We start from the raw sequence: 14,769 nt of genomic DNA on the forward strand, positions 1-14,769 counted from the left end.
ATAGCTGGAGCAAGTTGTATGAGAAATCAAAGAAACAGAAATCAAAGTAATACTCTTTTAAACCTGCCTTTATTCTCCTACAGTAAATTTTTTTTTGTTTGTTTTCAGTTGATCCTCAGTCTGCCCAGAAGTGGATCAAATTTTCTTCAGTATCTGATGGCTTCAGCTCAGATAGTACTAGCCATCATGGTGGGAAGATACCCAGAAAATTAGCAAATCATGTGGTGGATAGAGTTTGGCAAGAATGTAATATGAACAGAGCACAGAACAAGTATGTATTTTCATCTTCAAGTTTAAAAATAGCATGTTGGTAGTTACTTGCAGATAAGAGATTTGAAAGTATAAGTGGTCATTCATATGATTTTAATTCAAAAAAATTGATTAAAAAAATTCACTTTTAATGCTTAATTCAAGTTTACAAAAATTTTTATGAATTCTAAAGATTATATAATTTCAAATTTTAGGAGGAAGTATTCGGCTTCATCAGGTGGTCTATGTGAAGAAGAGACAGCTGATAAAGTAGCATCCTGGGATTTTGTTGAAGCCACACAAAGAACAAATTGCAGCTGTTTGAGGTAAGTACTTTTTTTCCCCCAGTTGAATGATGTTAGTTAGTACATATATGTGTGTGGTAGTTTTTTATGCCATTGCATACTTATGCCCCACTTTGTTTGAGGTAAAAATATATAAACACAGTGTCAGAATTTTTCCCAAAAGAAAACAATTTGAGGAAAATAAAAATTCATTAGTATGGAGCTAATTACATAAAAATGTATGTCATAGATTCTTACACAGTTACCAGAGCTTGAATTCACAGCCTAAAAGAATTTTATACTGAATTATGGAATATATAGTATCTATAAGGTAAGAGGAACACAAGTCTCTTGAGAAAATTGTTCGTAAATAGCACTGTGCTTGAGAAATTTCTCCCAAGGGTCCTCATAAAAAAGATGATGCATGATATACTAGATAAAATTTTTCTCAATTTTTTTTTATAGTAAATACAATATTGGGTTTTGTGTAGCAGTTTCTTATAGCATCCCTTTGGTCAAGCTGTAGGTGAAATGCTGAACTAAAATTCAGAAAATAAGATTCGACAAGGGACCAAAGGTGTAAAAACACAGGCTTTCTAATAGAGTGTACTGATTGAAAGTTCAGTAGAAGAATGAATGTACATGGAATTCTTTAGGGACTTGGAAGAGGTTTGGTTATCAAGGGATGCAGATTGTATTGCCGAGAGTTTATTATTTTAGTCTACAGATTAAAGGTAGATCATATGCTTTTGCAGATGAGTAAACAGATAATGGCACTGACACCCCTAACCAAAGACTTGGGAATGAATAGTTGGCCAGCCACCTCTTGTCATGGTTGTGAGCCAGAGGGAAGGAGGCATGCAGGTTAGGGGCAGGGTTTTTCTTACATTAGCTTTGCGTACAGTGACACCCCTTCAAGTGTTCTGATATGTTTTTGCATAGATTAAATTTACATTTATATAGATTTCTTTGGGTTAAAGACTACACTTAAAAATATTTGTCAGCCGCGTTAAAAACTTGCCTCTGACCAGAATGGGGGGAGCTCTCACACTGTGTGTGACAATCATAGAGCACAACAGAAAGAAGAAACACTCCTCTCCTTTCCTAGCAGGATGAGGCCAGTGAACAAGCATGGACTCTGTGTACTATAACCCTCCCATCTTCCTTTATTCCTCTGTCAAAGTGTTGGCCTGCCTTTGCCATACAGGGAACTCAGTCTTTGCTCACCATGTTTGTAGACCCCATATTGCCATTCTTTGCTTATCCTGAATAAATCCATCTATGCTGGGGGTGGGATGGAGGTGGGCCATGTGCTCAGTCATGTCTGACTCTTTTGCGACCCCATGGACTATAAGTCTGCCAGGTTCCTCTATGAAATTTTCCAGGCAAGAATACTAGCCTGGGTTGCCATTTCCTCCTCCAGGGGATCTTTCTGACCCAGGAACGGTTGGAACCTGTGTCTCCTGCACTGCAGGTAGATTCTTTACCCCCTGAGCCATCAGGGAAGCGCCAGGTTGGGAGTGCAGGTGGGGGTGGGGGCGAAAAACAAAAAAAATGCACCTGTGTTGTTGATAGGTTGGATTAAAAATATAGATAGATTAGTTCCTGTTTAACAGTTTAAAATAGTTAAAAGCTGTACTCACCTTGGAGGGAAAAATCAAACTTAGTTTTGAAATGTTTAGTGCATTATTTTGTCTGAGACCAGGAGTTGGCAAACTGATCTGTTGGCCAAATCTGGCTCACGTGTTTGGTATGGCCTGTGAGCTGAAATGATTTCAGTTTTAAATATTTGAAAAAAAAAAAAAATATTGTGTGAAAGTTATGTGAAATTCAAATTTTTGTGTCCATAAATAAGAATTTATTGGGACGGAGCCACATCTGTTCATCCATGTACTAACTGTGGCTGCTTTTACAGAGTTGATTAGTTACAGGAGAGACTATATAACTCCTAGACCCTAAAATATTTACTGTCTGGTCCTTTACAGAAAAAGTTAGCTAATCCCTGGTCTAAGACCAATAGAATGCATAAGTGAAATTAGGCTTTTCTTTCCCTGCATTGGCATGTTTTGATAGCAGCTCTTCTGTTTTAGTTTCTAACCTAGGCTTTGCTTTATTCTTTTTGAAAGATTTAGGTTTTAAGGCTATTTGCCTAGAATAGTTTTAGAGGAAGACACTCAAAGTTCACGTTTGTAAACATAAGTGTTAATTCTTGGTCTCTAAGCTAAACTTTTATTTTTAAAGACATACTTTGTTTCAGATTTCCAGAAATTCCTCTGGAATACAGAGATTTCATATGGTGAAATTTCATATAATCTATGTATGGTGACTAACTTTGGTAATTTTACCCCTCTAGTAAATAGTGTTTCTAATCATTTACTTTTTTACTATTGCATTCTGTACTTTAGATTCCTGCTCTACCCCTGCCCCTCCTGCCAAATCTGATTCTTTTTTACTTAAGTAAGGCTTGAAGCAGACTTTGAGCCACCGTATGTGTGAGTCCTCTCCTGCCATAGAATATCGGAAGTAGGGCATACACTGATAACTGAATGTGCCAGTCAACCAGCTTGTTATCAAATCTATCCGTATCTTTGCCCTGCCCTATTCTGTATTGCAGGGAATTACATTTCATAGGCTTCCTTGCTTTCAGTATGTTTTGTTGGTTTCCCCTCCTATTTTATTATGATATAATTGACAGTGATACTGTATGACTTTGAGCTGTACAGCGTGATGATTGATTGGGCTCACTTGTTTTTCGGAGTTGACTAATTGGAGGCACTAACAGAAGATTAGTTATAATTTTAAGATTGGAAGAAACCAAGGTATTTCCCCACCCCTTTTTTGAACCAGCTCCAGTAACAGCTGTGTCCCTTTATCAGCTGGTTCTTCCCTGGTCCCAGTTACCGTTAGGTAGTTCCTCCTGTGGTTCTAGCATCATCCCAGGCTTTTGTGATCTGATGGGACTACATCATCTTATTGTCCTTTCAGTCATAGAAGTGATTGAAGCTCCCTACTGTTACTACTTTCTCTGTTACCTCATTTTCCTAAGTGGTTTTTTTTTTGTAAATGATTCTGTGTAGTAAGTTAACTCTTTGTGAAAGATAGGACTGGACCTTTCTCTTGGAAATTGATTTTTTAAAAAAAGTTGCATAGTTATATAAGCAGTTTGCATGAGTATATGTAATTTTAAAAAATTTAAATTATACAAATAAAGCTGAAGTGTACCCCTTGACTGCTCTCTTTTTCCAAATCCTACTCTCTTCTCACTAGAAATAATTACTTGCCAGTTAGATATTATTCTTTTGTGTGTGTGTGTAATTTTGTGTGTATATATGTTTTTCCTGCCAACATGGAAACATAATACAGATGTATTTAGCAACTTATTTTTTCACTTAATGTGCCTTCAGTCTCTTCATTCTAGTTACTTGTGACTCTGCTTTGTTTTAAAAAACTTCTTTATATTCTACTGAATACAGGTATCATAGTGTTTTTAATCATTCTGGGATTGATGGGCAAATAGGTTGTTTCCAAAAGTTTTTAGCTTGTGTTTAACTTTTTAAAAATAAAATAACAATTTTGTGACTATCAATTACTTGCTAGGTCTCTTTTTTTTTGGAAACACTCATTTAATGATAGATGATGTCCAAGGTTCAGGATACATTAGTGAACAGGGCTTCTCCTCTTATGAAGCCTGCATGCTAAGGGGAGTGGGGCAGATAATTAATTTGTTTTCAAAAAGAATTCTTAATCTTTTAAAATTAATGAGTGATGAGTGCTAAGAAGGAAATAAAATTAGGTGGGTGATGTGATAGACAATTGTGGGTGAGGGGACCTTTTAAATACTTTTATTTTGACTTCAGAAGGACTACCAGTTTTACTTCCACTTTTTACATACAAAGGTATTGGTTTTTCTTGTGCTTTCACTGATCTGAGAACTGTCCTTAAAATTATTTTTTTCCTATTATAATAAAACATAAAACATGAAAAACATAAGATTATTTTATTTGGCATTTTTTTCAGTTATTAGTGAGATTAAAAATTGCACATTTATGGTTATTAGGCTTTAGTCTGGTGAAATGTTCATAAGAAAATTAGACTTTAGCAAGCTATATAAGTAGAAAGTGATGCAGTTATTTTAGATATTAACACTGAAATACTAGGAACTTCAGTCAGCAGGAAACGTAATCTAAAGGAGTCGTTTTGTTGGATTGTACTTTCAGGACAGCTTCTTTTTTAGAAAGATTTCCCCTTTGTTGACTTCTAGTGTGAAATTCAGTTGTCTCTAAAAATTAGACTTTTAGGCAAAGGTCTATACTGAAGAAAGGGACTATGATTTGATGTTACCAAATTTTTGGAGAGCCACTGCTGTTCTTATATAGCTCAGATTAATAATTCTTAGCCTTACAAAAGGATACTTTTCATATCCCTTGTATACTTGGAACACCTTAGATTATTAGAGATGGTTTCTCTCCTTAGTGCCTTGCATAACTTGATGAATTCTTAAATTTTTGGTTTCAGAACTCATTTATACTCTTAAAAGTTACAGAGGCTCTGAATGTGCTTTTATTTATATGGGTTATGTCTGTTTATGGGGCTTCCCTGGTGGTTTAGTGGTAAAGAATCCACCTCCCAATACAGGAGATGTGAGTTCAGTCCCTAAATTGGGAAGATCCCCTGGAGAAGGAAGTGGCAACCCATTCCAGGACTCTTGCCTGGGAAATTCCATGAACAGAGGAACCTAGTTGGTTATTTAGTTTATGGGGTTGCAAAAGAATAAACATGTCTGTTTATATAATTTTAGAGAAATTTTAAACCACTGCTTAGTTTATTAAAAAAAAATAAGCCCAGTACAAATTAACATGAGTAAAATACTTTTATAGAAATCAACTGTATTTTGGAAAGCAAAAAAAAAAAAGTTGACATTCTTTCATAACTGTCTTTAAAAATTAAAGTATGTTTTACATTATAAGCCACGTGTGACTTTGGATACCATTCTTGGGCAGGACAGCTTTAGAAATAGAGTTCAATATAAGACTAATACCTGGGTATAGGAAAAATGCATATATATATATATATATATACATATACACACACACACACATATATATGAATGTCTGACATAGAAAAGACAAGTTTATATTTCAGTATAATTTTCTAACAACTAGAGCTATTTGATGATGGAATGCATTTCCTCATAAGGTAATGTGGTCCTTGATGAAAATATTCAAAGAGGGGATGGGTGGAGAAGGGATTATTCTTAACATTGGGTAGGAACTACTGTTTATTTTTTTAATAGCCAGTAATTTTATTAAAAATTTTAAATGCTATTAAAAAAATAATGCACATGAATATAAAAATTAAAATGACAAGTTCTCCCTCTTATGTATATATGTAGATCTGCCTGTGTGCTTTCATTTCCACAAAAGGGATCATGCTATGTATACTGTTGTCTAAGTTGCTTTTTAGAAAAACAGTTATTCTAGGTATCTTTCCTTGTCAGCACATATAGTTTCCACTGTTTTTTCAAGTTCATGGTACTCTATAATACTATTGATTTAATGCTTTATTTGGCTAGTCCTCAAAGCTGCAGTCTTGCTGAAGGTTTTTAAAGCAGATCTTAAGTATCTTCATTTCACTCCTACTTCAGCCTGCAACTTTTAAAAAAAGTCAGTATTTTCTTACATAATTCCATTATCATATCTGATAAAAAAAAACACATTTTATTGGTGTCATTTGATACTTTATACAGATTTGTCTCAGAAATATCTTTTTGTGTTTGGTTTGACTTCAAGGATTCAATCAAGGAACGTAGAATTGATTATTAAGTTTTCCAGGTCTCTCTTTTAGTCCTCTTCCCCTTTTATGACATGGACTTGGTTGGAGAAACTAGATAAGTTGTTCTCTGGAATGTCCCACATGACAAATTTTCTCAGTTTGTCATATAGTTTAACTTATTCTTTATTCCTTGTATTTCTGAAAATGGAAGGTAGCTCTAGAGCCATACCCTCCAATACTAGCTAGCTATGTTTGTAACCACAAGTGGCTATTTAAAGTAACTGGTTTTAAATAAAATTAAAAATTTAGTCCCTCCATTGCATGAATATCATTTTAAATCTGCAGCAGCCACATAACATTTCTGTCATCACTGAAAATTCTTTTGGGCACTACTGATTGAGAGGCTTAGTTAGATTCAGGTTTAATATTTTTGGTGAAAATATTTCATAGGTAGTATTGTGTTGCTTTGTATGGTGTCACATCAAAAGAGACATGTGCCTGGTTTTCCCACTGTTAATAATGTTAAGATTGAGGAGGTGGTGAGCAGCCTAATGCCTTCATTGTAAAGTTCTAATCATGTATTCTGTGAATAAAGACAGTTTTTCTTCTACTAGTTGTAGTTTAGTCGCTAAGTCATGTCTGACTCTAGCGACCCCATGGCTCCTCTGTCTGTGGGATTCTCCAGGCAAGAATACTGGAGTGAGTTGCCATTTTCTTCTCCAGGAGTTTTTTAATAGATGTTTTTATTGGATTAGAGAGTTCTGACAAAATATGGTCCACTGGAGAAGGGAATGGCAAACCACTTCAGTATTCTTGCCTTGAGAACTCAATGAACAGTATGAAAAGTCAAAAAGATAGGACACTGAAAGATGAACTCCCCAGGTCAGTAGGTGCCCAATATACTACTGGAGATCAGTGGAGAAATAACTCCAGAAAGAATGAAGAGACAGAGCCAAAGCAAAAACAACACCTAGTTGCGGATGTGACTGGCGATGAAAGTCAAGTCCAGTGCTGTAAAGGGCAGTTATTGCATAGGAACCTGGAATGTTAGGTCCATGAATCAAAGCAAACTGAAAGTGGTCAAATAGGAGATGACAAGAGTGAACGTCAACATTTTAGGAATCAGCAAACTAAAATGGGCTGGAATGAGGGAATTTAACTCAGATGACCATTTTATCTACTACTGGGGGCAAGAATCCCTTAGAAGAAATGGAGTAGCCATCATAGTCAACAAGAGTCCAAAATGTAGTACTTGGATACAGTCTCAAAAATGACATGATGATCTCTGTTCGTTTCCAAGGCAAACCATTCAGTATCATGATAATCCAAGTCTGTGCCCCAACCAGTAATGCTGAAGAAGCTGAAGTTGAACTGTTCCATGAAGACCTACAAGATCTTCTAGAACTAATAGCCAAAAAAGATGTCCTTTTCATTATAGGGGACTGGAATGGAAAAGTAGGAAGTCAAGAAACACCTGGAGTAAAAGGCAAATTTGGCCTTGGAATATGGAATCAAGCAGGGCAAAGGCTAATAGAGTTTTGCCAAGAGAACACACTGGTCATAGCAAACACCCTCTTCCAACAACAGAAGAAAAGACTCTACATGGACATCGCCATATGGTCAATACTGAAATTAGATTGATCGTATTCTTTGTAGCTAATGATGGAGAACCTCTATATAGTCAACAAAAACAAGACCGGGAGCTGACTGTGGCTCAGATCATGATCTCCTTATTGCCAAATTAGACTTAAAATGAAGAAAGTAGAGAAAACCACTAGACCATTCAGGTATAACCTAAATCACTTCCCTTATGATTATACAGTAGAAGTGAGAAGTAGATTCAAGGGATTAGCTCTGATAGACAGGGTGCCTGAAAAACTATGGACAGAAGTTCATGACATTGTATAGAAGGCAGGGATCAAGATCATCCCTAAGAAAAAAATACAAAAAGGCAAAATGATTGTTTGAGGAGGCCTTACAAATAGCTGTGAAAAGAAGAGAAGTGAAAGGCAAAGGCAAAAAGGAAAGATATACCCATTTGAATGCACAGGTCCAAAGAATAGCAAGGAGGGATAAGAAAGCCTTCCTCAGTGATTAATGCCACGAAATAGAGGAAAACAATAGAATGGGAAAGACTAGAGATCTCTTCAAGAAAATTAGAGATACCAAGGGAACATTTCATTCAAAAAGGGGCACAATAAAGGACAGAAATGGTACGAACCTAAAAGAAATAGAAGATATTAAGAAGAGGTGGCAAGAATACACAGAAGAACTATACAAAAAAGAGCTTCATGACCCAGATAATCATGATGGTGTGATCACTCACCTAGAGCCAGACATCCTGGAATGTGAAGTCAAGTGGGCCCTAGGTAGCATCACTATGAACAAAGCTGGTGGAGGTGATGAATTTCAGTTGAGCTGTTTCAAATCCTCAAAGATAATGCTGTGAAAGTGCTGTACCCAATATGTCAGCAAATTTAGAAAACTCAGCAGTGGCCACAGGACTGGAAAAGGTTAGTTTTCATTCCAATCCCAAAGAAAGGCAATGCCAAAGAATGCTCAAACTCCTCATAATTGCACTCATCTCACATGCTAGTAAAGTAATACTCAGTTTTCTCCAAGCCAGGCTTCAACAGTACATGAACCATGAACTTCCAGATGTTCAAGCTGGTTTTAGGAAAGGCAGAGGAACCAGAGATCAAATTGCCAACATCAGTTGGATCATAGAAAAAGCAAGAGAGTTCCAGAAAAACATCTATTTCTGCTTTATTGACTATGCCAAAGCCTTTGACTGTGTGGATCACAATAAACTGTGGAAGATTCTGAAAGAGATGGGAATACCAGACCACCTGACCTGCCTCTTGAGAAATCTGTATGCAGGTCAAGAAGCAAAGTTAGAACTGGACATGGAACAACAGACTGATTCCAAATAGGAAAAGGAGTACATCAAGTCTGTATATTGTTACCCTGCTTATTTAACTTATATGCAGAGTACATCATGCGAGACGCTGGGCTGGATGAAGCACAAGCTGGAGTGAAGATTGCTGGGAGAAATATCATATGCAGATGACACCACCCTTATGGCAGAAAGTGAAGAACAACTAGAGAGCCTCTTGATGAAAGTGTAAGAGTAGAAAAAGTTGGCTTAAAACTCAACATTCAGAAAACTAAGATCATGGCCTCTGGTCCCATCATTTCCTGGCAGATAGACGGGGAAACTGGAAGTAGTGACAGACTGTATTTTGGGGGGCTTCAAAATCACTGCAGATGGTGACTGTAGCCATGAAATTAAAAGACGCTTGGTCCTTGGAAGAAAAGTTGTGACCAACCTAGACAACATAGTAAAAAGCAGAGACATTACTTTGCTAACAAAGGTCCATCTAGTCAAGGCTATGGTTTTTCCTGTGGTCATGTATGGATGTGAGAGTTGGACCATAAAGAAAGCTGAGCACCAAAGAATTGATGCTTTTGAACTGTTTTGTTGGAGAAGACTCATGAGAGTCCCTTGGACTGAACTGAGATCCAGCCAGACCCTCCTAAGGGCAGTCAGTCCTGAATTTATTTGGAAAGACTGATCCTGAAGCTGAAACTCCAGTACCTTGGCCACCTGATGTGAAGAACTCATTCATTTGAAAAGACCCTGATGATGGGAAAGATGGAAGGTGGAAGGAGAAGGGGACGACAGAGGATGAGATGGTTGGATGGCATCACTGACTCACTGGACATGAGTTTGAGTAAACTGGGAGTTGGTGATGGACAGGGAGGCCTGGCGTGCTGCAGTCCATGGGGTTGCAAAGTGTTGGATGCAACTGAGAAACTGAGTTGAACTGAACTTTATTGGATTAAGTTCTAGTACTTGTTAGCTGAATCTTTTTCTATGAATAAGTATTGAATTTTTTCATGTTTTTTCTATATTTATTGAGAATCATATAGTTTTATTAATATGAAGAACAATACTGTTTTTTTTCCTTATGAATGTTACACCTTACATTCATGGTACAAATCCAATTTGATTATGTTTGATGTGTTCTTAATTTATGCATTTCTCAATTGCTTATCTTTTGTTACTGATTTACTTTTTTTTTTTTCAAGTGAAATTTATTGAGGTATAATTTTAATAGAGTAACACTCATCCTTCTCAGGTGGGCAGTTTTGAGTTCTGACAAATATATACAACCATGTAATCACTAAGTACATCTGTTTTCTTAAGGAATTTTGTTCTGTGATTTCCTTTTCTTACAGTGTCTTTGATTTTGGTGTCATGGTAATAATGGGTTTCTCTTGTGTCATTTCAGCATAACTGCAGTTTTAACTTCATGCTTTTTTCCCCTCCTGTACAATAAGAGGTCCCAGGCTCTGCACAGAAGAGTATCTCAGTATGTTCCCTCAGTGGAGAGGGTTAAATGGATAAATTTGAGTCTATTTTATACCTTTTTATCTTAACTAGAATCTTATCTCTATATTCAAATACTAAGATACTTAAATTATGTAAGGAAAATCACCTTTGCCTATCTGACCACATATTAAGTGAGCATGAGAATTGACTTTTATAAAGTTTTCTACATGGTCTTAGTTTTAGGCTACTAAAGGGAATTTTCCTATGTAAATTTAAATAATTGTTAGGATTATGTGTGAAAAATGACATCTGAAATTTCTAATACTGTTAACTTATATGCTTTGATACAATAGTTATACCATAAATACACCTTTTTTTTAACTTTTCAGACACAAAAATCTCAAACCTAGAAATCCTGGACAGCAAGGACAGGCACCATCTTTAAGTCAGCAACAGCAAGTACTTCCGAAGCACAAGACCAATGAAAAGCAAGAAAAGAGTGAAAAACCACAAAAACGCCCCTTGACTCCTTTTCACCATCGTGTATCTGTTAGCGATGATGTTGGCATGGACACAGATTCAGCCAGCCAAAGACTTGTGATCTCTGCTCCAGACAGTCAAGTGAGATTTACAAATATCCGAACTAATGATGTAGCAAAGACTCCTCAAATGCATGGCACTGAAATGGCAAATTCACCTCAACCACCCCCACTTAGTCCTCACCCCTGTGATGTGGTTGATGAAGGAGTGACTAAAACACCCTCAACTCCGCAAAGTCAACACTTTTATCAAATGCCAACACCGGATCCCTTGATTCCTTCTAAACCAGTGGAAGATGGGATAGACAGTTTATCCCAGTCTTTCCCAGCTCAATTCCAGGAAGCTGTAGAACCTACAATATATGTTGGTACAGCAGTAAACTTGGAAGAAGATGAAGCTAATATAGCCTGGAAGTATTACAAGGTCCCAAAGAAAAAAGATTTAGAGTTTTTACCACCTCAACTTCCAAGTGATAAATTCAAGGATGATCCAGTTGGACCTTTTGGACAGGAAAGTGTAACATCAGTTACAGAGTATGTATTTTTTTTAATAGTCAATTAAAATTTAAGGGTGGAAATGATGTACGTTCTTAATAGATGCCAGAATGGTTTCAGGGTTGGATTTACAATAATAAATCCTTTCAGTAGTTGAGTATTAATTTTGGATAATTTATCTACTGTATTTTTTCCTCAGGGGACCTCTTTATTATGAAATATTTTAGTCACAAAAAAAGAGAAAATAATAACATTTATCCATCAACTAAGTTGGTCCATCAGCCAACTTAAGGATTTTACATACAATTAGCACTTTTGTATACTATTATTTTTCCTCTATTCTTCCTTCCACTATCCTGAATTTGATATTTATCACTTCTCTACATGTTTTTATACATGTGGCTCTAGTTAACTAATTTCACTTGCTTTCAAGTATTTTCTTTGTTATGAATATATTAGCCAAAATTTACACAATTTATCTACTCTCTTGAGATGGCATGTTGATTATTTTCAGTTTTTCACAAGATGTAGCAGTGAATTTTTTTGTACACATTTCCTTGTACACTTGTATGTAAGAATTCTTCTAGGGCATATAGCAAAAAGTGGAATTGCTGCACCATGGCGTATATTGATATTCAGCATTAAAGGTTGTTGCCAAATTACCTTCTAAACTATACTAGTTTACACCCTCATCAAACAGCAGAGTATGAGAATAGCTATTCTACATTTCCTCAGTACTTGGTATTAAGAGACTTTTAATTTTCTAGTCTGCTGCATGCAGAATGGCATATTATTATCTTACTATATGTTTTACAGTTTCCTAGTAAGGTTAAGCAGCACTTAAAAGTGTTTATGCGCCTATACTATATATCATATTTTAGTCTATTTTCTTTTTCACCCCTAATTTATTCTTTTCATATTCTGGTTGTTAATCTTATATTAGTTATATATGCTTTGGATATAATTTTTAGTCCATTTTTGGCCTTTCACCTCCCTCCCACCCCGATTTATTCTTCGAATCTTCTGGCTGTTAATCTTGTGTTAGTTACACGTACTACAGATACCTTCCTCTGTTCTGTGGTCTGCTTTCTTTGTCCTCAAAGTATGTCATGCGTACACATTATGTATGACATACTTTGGGGCAAAATGGTCTTATTTTCAGTTCTCCCTTTACTTTCTCTGTTGTTGTGATTATCATCTGTCCCATAAGCTTTTTGCATTCTTATCTATAGTAGGGTTTTTTCCCCTGATTTTTTGTTGGAGTGTAGTTGATTTACAGTGTCGTGTTAGTTTCAGGTGTACAGCAAAGTGAATCAGTTGGTTTTTTTTTTTTAAAGGTGAAAACCAACCATTATATTCATTTACTATTATAGTCATTAAAACTACCTATTTATCAATACAAGGCCAAGTAGCGTGCAGAGGTTAATTACATTTTCTTCTCTGTCTGTTGTCAGTGAAGTTTTTTAGGATCTTTTGCTTAGAATGTTAAAATTTCACAAGAATATGTGTATGTATATATATACACACACGCGTGCATGCACGCGCACATATAAATGTAGTGATATTTTATTCATTCATTCCTTGTGCTGAACTTTTCAGGAGGGCTGGTTTAATTTGAAGTCTTGGTTTTTTTTTTTTCCCCATCACTGGAAGTTACTTTTTTCTTGGATAATGTCTTTGTTTCTTCCTCCATTCTCTGTGGAATTTCTAGAATTCAGATGTTGAACTTTTATATTTTCTTTTTTTTTTTCTGAGGGGATTCCTCAACTTCTAGCTCTTTTCTTACAGTTTTAATATTTATTATTCATGTGTTTCTAATTTCTAAACTAAAAAAAATAGCACCCCCTTGTTAAATGTCCTGTAACTTTTTTTTCCCCTTTAGAAGTACTTTGTTTTGGTCTTTTTCTTTACTGTACTGATTCTCATCATATTATTGTTTAATCTTACACATTTTATTTGTTCGTTTTGGCTGCAGCATATGGGATGCTAGTTCCCTGACCAGGGATCAAACCCATGCCCCCTGCATTGGAAGTGCAGAGTCTTAGCCGCTGGATCACCAGGGAAGCTCCTCATCTTACACAGTTTAGAATGAGGGAATAGAGGAGCTGAGTGGAAATTAGTGTGTAAAGATAGAACCTTGTCAATTGGCAGGACTTACTCATTCAATAAATATTTCAGTATCAATTGTGTATCAGTTCCAAACACTTTGCTTTATGGTAATGGGGTAGGGGATGTTTTGGAGGGGAGGCCTTATACCTAAACTTTCAGGATAAAAAGAATGAAAAATCTTGTGCCTTCAGCAGGTTATTTATTCATTTTTCTTAGAAAAGGAACCCTTTCAGGACTGGGGCGGGGGTAGAGGAGGGGGATAAACTAGGAGTTTGAGATTAACATATCCATACTAGTATATATAAAATAGATAAACAACAAAGATCTGCTGTACAGCACAGAGAACTATATCACAGTGTCTTGTAATAACCTGTAATAGAAAAGAATCTGAAAAATTAATGTATACACACACACAAAACAGAATCACTGTACACCTGAATGTAATAGAATATTGTAAATTAACTATGCTTCAATTTAAAAAATGGTTATTTTTAAAAAGGAACACTCTGTTTCTCCATTTTCAGCTTTTTCATTTCTTTCTAGAGATTTTTAGGCAGTTTGGCTCTCCTGTTGTTAATGTAGTTTGCCTTTAGCCCCCTTTTGCATATTCTAAGCTATGAACTTTCTCTACAGTGTTTTGTTGATTTTTTTTTCTTTTGCTTGTGTTTCATTGATTTTTGAGCTTCCCTGAGATAAAGTAAAATGCCCGATCCATTTATAGCCTCTCATCCCTACAGAGATGTATTTTCTTTTAAAGTTCCTTGATTATTATTTTAATCGATGTATCTGTGTGCTTTGTCTAGCACTTTGAACTGTAAAAGCATACTAGTATGACTTTTTTAAAAATTAAAATTAATTTAAAATTGAGGGACTTTAGGATATCCTTATGATCATGGAAGATGACTAACTTAGTTACTAAATTAGTCAACAGATCTCTTGAAAACAACTGATGTCTTGGAAACAAGCAGTTAGTTCCCCTTTACAT

The 14,769-nt window shown here is 35.8% G+C and overlaps 1 protein-coding gene across 1 annotated transcript in view; it reads left to right on the forward strand.

Moving 5' to 3' along the window:
* MED13 (mediator complex subunit 13) overlaps positions 1 to 14,769 on the forward strand; it is a 97,842-nt gene that overhangs the window by 30,522 nt on the left and 52,551 nt on the right. The window contains exons 7-9 of the mRNA XM_018064145.1: positions 109 to 271; positions 465 to 575; positions 11,031 to 11,714. Of these exons, the coding sequence (XP_017919634.1) occupies positions 109 to 271; positions 465 to 575; positions 11,031 to 11,714 (958 nt within the window). The remainder of the gene's footprint in view (positions 1 to 108; positions 272 to 464; positions 576 to 11,030; positions 11,715 to 14,769) is intronic.

The sequence above is a fragment of the Capra hircus genome, chromosome 19 (assembly GCF_001704415.2).
Source record: "Capra hircus breed San Clemente chromosome 19, ASM170441v1, whole genome shotgun sequence".
Lineage (NCBI taxonomy): Eukaryota > Metazoa > Chordata > Mammalia > Artiodactyla > Bovidae > Capra > Capra hircus.